The sequence below is a fragment of the Otolemur garnettii genome, unplaced genomic scaffold (genome assembly GCF_000181295.1).
Source record: "Otolemur garnettii isolate 467f Iridium unplaced genomic scaffold, OtoGar3 scaffold00008, whole genome shotgun sequence".
Classification (NCBI taxonomy): Eukaryota; Metazoa; Chordata; class Mammalia; order Primates; family Galagidae; genus Otolemur; species Otolemur garnettii.
The window spans coordinates 39378221-39384220 of NW_003852403.1; the positions used below are offsets into that span (position 1 = coordinate 39378221).

A 6000-nucleotide genomic window follows, 5' to 3' on the forward strand; every position below is an offset into this window, starting at 1 on the left:
TCCTAGAGGTCAGCTCCAGCTGCTTGTTGCCATGAAGTGTCGCCAGATCTTTTGGGGTTTTTTTAAGAGAATCAGGACATCTGTGTTTTTGTAAATGTTGGTAACTATTTCACCTTTTTTTTTTTTTTTTTTTTTTTGAAACGGAGCCTCAAGCTATCCCCCTGGGTAGAGTGCCGTGGCATCATGCTCACAGCAACCTCCAACTCCTGGGCTCAAGCGAGTCTCCTGCCTCAGCCTCCCAAGTAGCTGGGACCACAGGTGCCCGCCACAATGCCTGGCTATTTTTTGGTTGTAGCCATCATTGTTGTTTGGCGGGCCCGGGCTGGGGATTCGAACCCGCCACCTTAGGTGTATGTGGCTGGCGCCTTAGCCGCTTGAGCCACAGGCACCGAGCCAACTATTTCACCTTTTAAAAAATGTAATGCATAGCCGGGTGTTGTGGCGGGCAGCTGTGGTCCCAGCTACTCTGGAGGCTGAGGCAAGAGAATCGCCTAAGCCCAGAGGTTGCTGTGAGCACTCCACGGCACTCTAATAAGGGCAACAAAGTGAGACTCTGTCTCTAAATTAAAAAAAAAAAATGTAATGCAGATTAAACTATACTATTAAAATACATGGGCGGTGCCTGTGGCTCAAAGGGGTAGGGTGCCGGCCCCATATGCCGGAGGTGGCGGGTTCAAACCCAGCCCCAGCCAAAAAAAAAAAAAAAAAAATGCATTTTATGGTATTCAAATCATACCTCAAAACAACTAACTAAATGAAAGCATTGTGCAAATATTTGATAGCACAACAAAGGAACCATCATCGACAATAAGTTGCTATACTTTGAAATAAGCAAAAGAGTAGATTTGGAAAGTTCTTGACACAAAGAAATGATAAATGCTTCAGTAATGGATACCCCAGTTACTCTGATTTTGATTATTACACATTGTATGCTTGTATCAAAACATCATATGTACTCCATAAATATATACAACTATTATATACCTATAATAATTAAAAATAGGGTAGGCACAGTGGTTCATGCCTACAATCTCAACACTTAGGGAGATCCAAGGTGAGAGAACCAGCTGAAGCCAGGAGTTTAAGATTAGCCAGGGTAACATTGTAGGACCTTATCTCTAGCAAAAAAGAAAAAAAAAGGCAGAGTTTCACTATGTCTCCCTCAATAGAGTGCTGTAGTGTCACAGCTCACAGCAACCTCAAACTCTTGGGCTTAAGTGATTCTCTTGCCTCAGCCTCCCAATAGCTGAGACTATAGACGCCTGTCACAACACCCGGCTATTTTTCTGTTGCAGTTGTCATTGTTGCTTAGCTGGCCCGTGCGGGGTTCGAACCCACCAGCCTTGGTGTATGTGGCTGGTGCCATAACCAGTGTGCTACAGGTGCCAAGCCAAAAAAGAAAATTTTTAAATTAGACAGGTGTAATAGTGCACACCTGTAGTCCTAGCTACTCGAGGAGCTCATGCAGGAAGATCACTTGAGCCCAAGAACTCGAGGCTAAGATGAGCTATGATCACATCACTGCATTCTATCCAGGGCAACAAAGTGAGATCCTGTCTCAGAAAATAAGTAAAATTAAATTTTAAAAGCTAGCCTTTGTTGTTCATGTATATAATTCTAGCACTTTGGGAGGCCAAACCTGGAGTATCACTTGAGGCCAGGAGTTTAAAACCAGCCTGAGCAAGAATGAAACGCTGCTTCCACCAAAAATACAAAAATTAGCCCAGGTATTGTGGCACACATCTGGAATCTCAGCTACTTGGGAGGCTGAGGCAGGAGGGTCCCTAGAGTCCAGGAGTTTGAGATTGCATTAATGTATGATGACACCACTATACCCTAGCCAGAGTGAGGGTATAGACAATAGCCACCTCCTGTCTCAAAAATAAAAAAATAAACAATTGTTTTAAATAGAAAATTAATTATAAAAGGAAAACTAACCCTGAATTGCACAAGCATAACAAAACACCCAACCTTTCTTCCCCTCCTCAAATAAAAATAAAGTGCATGCTAAACAAAATACTTCAGCACTGGGGTCATCATTTTGACCATTTTAATCTTAATTTTAGCCCATTAGATAAAGCCCTGCCTGATTGTGCTTTTGCTTTCACCTGCAGCTTTATTCTTCCAACACATCAATGAGTCACAGAACTCATTGAGGTTCCCACAATGCCCTGCTTTAGGTCACTTCTGGGTCTTTTCACATGTGCTACTTCAATTTGGGATTCTCTTGACTCATTCTTCATCTGCTAAATCACACTGGAGTCCTCCAAGATTTTGTTCAAATTATACCATTTTTGTTTCCCCCAAACCTGGGATAGGTCCCCTCCTCTAGGTTCCCATGGGATTTACCATGCTACTTACAAATATCCACTGTCTCCTGTAGCTATCTCATTCAAATGGGAGCCCTCTAGGGCAGAGATAATGGACTGTTTGTCCCTGAGTCCCAGGGTAAGGAACAATGTCTGATTTACTAAAAGCCCTCCATTAGTGATTTCACATTTCAAATGAATGAATGAATGAATGAATGAATATACCTTAGTGTACAATGTGTTCAAAGAGTTGTGAGCTGCACACCTACCCCTCTCTTTCTCACAGGCATACTTTTTGTATCTAATTATTTGTGTACCTGGACAGTGAGCTCTCTAGGGACAGAACATTTTATTTATCTTATCATCCAAACTTCAGCCCAGTGCCCTGAAGCAAGATGGAACTTGAAGAAAGATGGAACTCTAATAGATATTGTGAAAGATCAGCTCATAAGACTAATATACATGTCAGATAATATCGGTCCCTAATTATGACACTCTGATTTAAAATTAATTAATATTTTGGCAGTATGCTACTAAATACCCTTACTAAACTATTGAGGAAGATGTATCATTGCCTCTCTACCACACTGAAATGTGTTGGGTTGTAAATGGATTGTCATCTTTTGCATTTATGAGTCTCTATACATTCTTCTAAGTACTAGCACTTCTGTATTGAATGTAACCTAGAAATGTTACTTAGAATGAATGAAGAGACATGTGATCTTCTTTACAGATGTTTAGCACAGAAGAAAGAAAATGTTTGCAGACTTACAGAGTGACGGTACATGGGGTCCCCGGTCCAGAACCCTTCACTGTTTTCACCATTAATGAAGGCACCAAGGCAAAGCAGCTTCTCCAACAAGTAAGTCCACTGAGGCTGTGGTTGGAGAATCCAGGTCTAATATACATGGATGTGATATGCTGTGATGTGATGTGTGTAAACATACACAGATACACATAAGTTCAAAAAAGCCCATGTTAATGATATGCCTTTTCATTATTTGTAAGTGTATTATTCATTGTTAAGATCTACCCTAAGAATGATTTGAGGGATCATAATACCACTAGACAGGCTACCTTAGCCTGCAGAGAAAGATTTTTTTTTTTTTTTTTGGCCAGTGCTGGGTTTGAACCCACCACCTCTGGCATATGGGACTGGCACCCTACTTCTTGAGCCACAGGCCCAGAGAAAGAATTCTTAACAATTCCTCAGCTACATAAAACACTGGGCTAGAGAAGAATAAAGACCAAAATGAATGGCTGTCCAGCCACAGCCATATATCCTCTTTCTTCTTCTTTTTCTACTTTTTTTTTGAGACAGAGTCTCACTCTGTTGCTCTAGGCTAGAGTACCATGGCATCAGCCTAGCTCACAGCAACCTCAAACTCCTAGACTTGAACAATCCTCCTGCCTCAGCTTCCCAAGCAGCTAAGACTACAGGCACCGACCATAACACTGTCTAATTTTTCTATTTTTAGTAGCGGGGAGGGGAGTGTCACTCTTGCTCAGGCTGGTCTCAAACTCTTAAGCTCAAACAATCCTCCCATCTCAGCCTCCCAGAGTGCTAGGACTCATCTTTCTTCTTAACACAGAGCTTATTAATCAATCAGAATTTTGCAGAAGCTGAATAAATTCTATTTAATCCAATGAGTTGGACCAAATTCTCCATTCTAAGGCCTTTCTGTACATGTTGAGCACCCACCTTGCTCCCCTTCCCCTGGCAGGTGGCCTGGCCTTGGAAGTCTGATTGCTCTGGTCGTGTAAAGAGGAGAGCCTAAAACCAGAGAGTGGCCAGAGCTCCTTCATGATGCCCCACCTCCCTGGAGGTTGAGAGCCAGTCATGAAGAGCAGTGTCCAGAAGAGTGGTGCCAGCTCCTCAAAAGGCCACAACAGGGCTCTTGTGTAATTCTTTTTCTGTCCACACTAGCAGTGCTACCTTTGCTTGGCATGACAGCCTAATATCCTTGCAGATGATTTTGTCTTTCACCCATTTCAGAATTCCTTTTCCTCCATGGGATAGACAAGGGGAGCAATGACCAAGGGGAGGGACCCTTGAGCTTCCTCTGAAGTTAAGGTATATGATGATATAGCTATGATCATGTAATGTATAGGGGAATTAAAACCCAACTCAACAACCAACAGGGTAAGAACTAATAAGTGGCTCTGTCCTTTGAGGGTACTTCTCTATTCTGCCCAACATTTTATAATTGACTTAAGTAAAGTCAAAGAAAATAGCTTAGGGGTAAAATTTCATAGAGTATCAAACTGAAGCTACTGCCAATGTTTTGTTGTTTTGTTTTGTCTTAATCCATCAGTCCATCAGTGTCCACTATCACAGAGTACTGCTGAGGTTTTTTTAAAAGCAGGGAAGTCTTACCCTGAGCCACCCATGAAAAGAAGCCCATGACTTTATTATCACCATGCAAATAAATACATGGATATAAAGCAAAATAAATACACAGATATAAAGCAGCAGAATGTCTTCACCGTAACCAACTTTCCTTTGAGTTCAGTCTTTGTAGTAACCTATACAATATGAGTGAGAAAGAATACATTGGTAAAAAAAAATAATATTTTATATATTTTATATATCTTTTTGGAGACAGGGTCTCACTCTGTCACCTGAATTAGAGTGCAATGGCATCATCATAGTTCACTGCAACCTCGAACTCCTGGGCTCAAGTGATCCTCCTACCTCAGCCTGCAAATAGCTAGGACTATAGGCAAACACCACCACACCCAGCAAGTCGTTTTTCTATTTTTTTGTACTCTTGCTCTGGCTGGTCTTGAACCCATGAGCTCAAGCAAAGTGCCTTGGCCTCCCAAAGTGCTGGGATTATCAGTGTGAGCCATTGCACCAGCAGAAGTAAGTATAACAATTGCTCATCTTTACTGAGATCTCATAATGTACTCATGTTATAGTGTATGCCTCAAACACAAAACAAGTTAAAGATTGTTACTATTTCAATTCCCATTTTATAGGTGGAAAACTGAGGTTAAGTATCTTGCCCAACACCTCACAAGCAGTAAAGGTAGACTGCAGACTCAGGTCTGCTTGTTTCCAGAGCCTTGTCTCAATTGCTTTGTTTGACCGTACAGGGTCAACAGCCAATGAAGAAAACAACCTGTTAGGCATTCTGTCAATAGTTTATTAAAGGGAGATAGGCACAGTTGCTTACACTTGTAATACTAGCACTTCGGGAGGCTAAAGCAGGAGGATCACTTGAGGTCAGGAGTTTGAGACAAGCTTGGGCAACATAACAAGACCTCATCTCTATAAAAAATTAAAAAAAATTAGCTAGGGATGGTGTCATGTGCCTGTATTCTTAGCTAAGTGGGAGGCTGAGGCAAGAGGAGCACTTAAACCCAGGAGTTCAAGGCTACAGTGAGCTATGATTATACCATTGCACTCCAGCCTGGGCAAAAGGGTAAAATTCCGTCTCTAAATAAATAAACAAACACATATAAAAGGAGAATTCCCAGAACTTATATCAGAGGAGAACTTAGCCCTGCAAACTTTCCATGAGAAGATGATTATTTCCAATGTAAGAAGAACAGATTATCGGCTCGGCGCCTGTGGCTTAAGTGGCTAAGGCACCAGCCACGTACACCTAAGGTGGTAGGTTCGAATCTAGCCCAGCCCGCCAAACAACAATGACGGCTGCAACCAAAAAATAGCCGGGCGTTGTGG

General features: G+C 41.9%; 1 protein-coding gene across 1 annotated transcript in view; it reads left to right on the forward strand.

Annotated features, from left to right (window-relative positions):
* The window catches only part of PLCE1 (phospholipase C epsilon 1), a 273612-nt gene that overhangs the window by 254340 nt on the left and 13272 nt on the right, over positions 1-6000 (forward strand). Inside the window, exon 27 of the mRNA XM_023509556.1 lies at positions 3043-3171. Coding sequence (XP_023365324.1) covers positions 3043-3171 — 129 coding nt within the window. The remainder of the gene's footprint in view (positions 1-3042; positions 3172-6000) is intronic.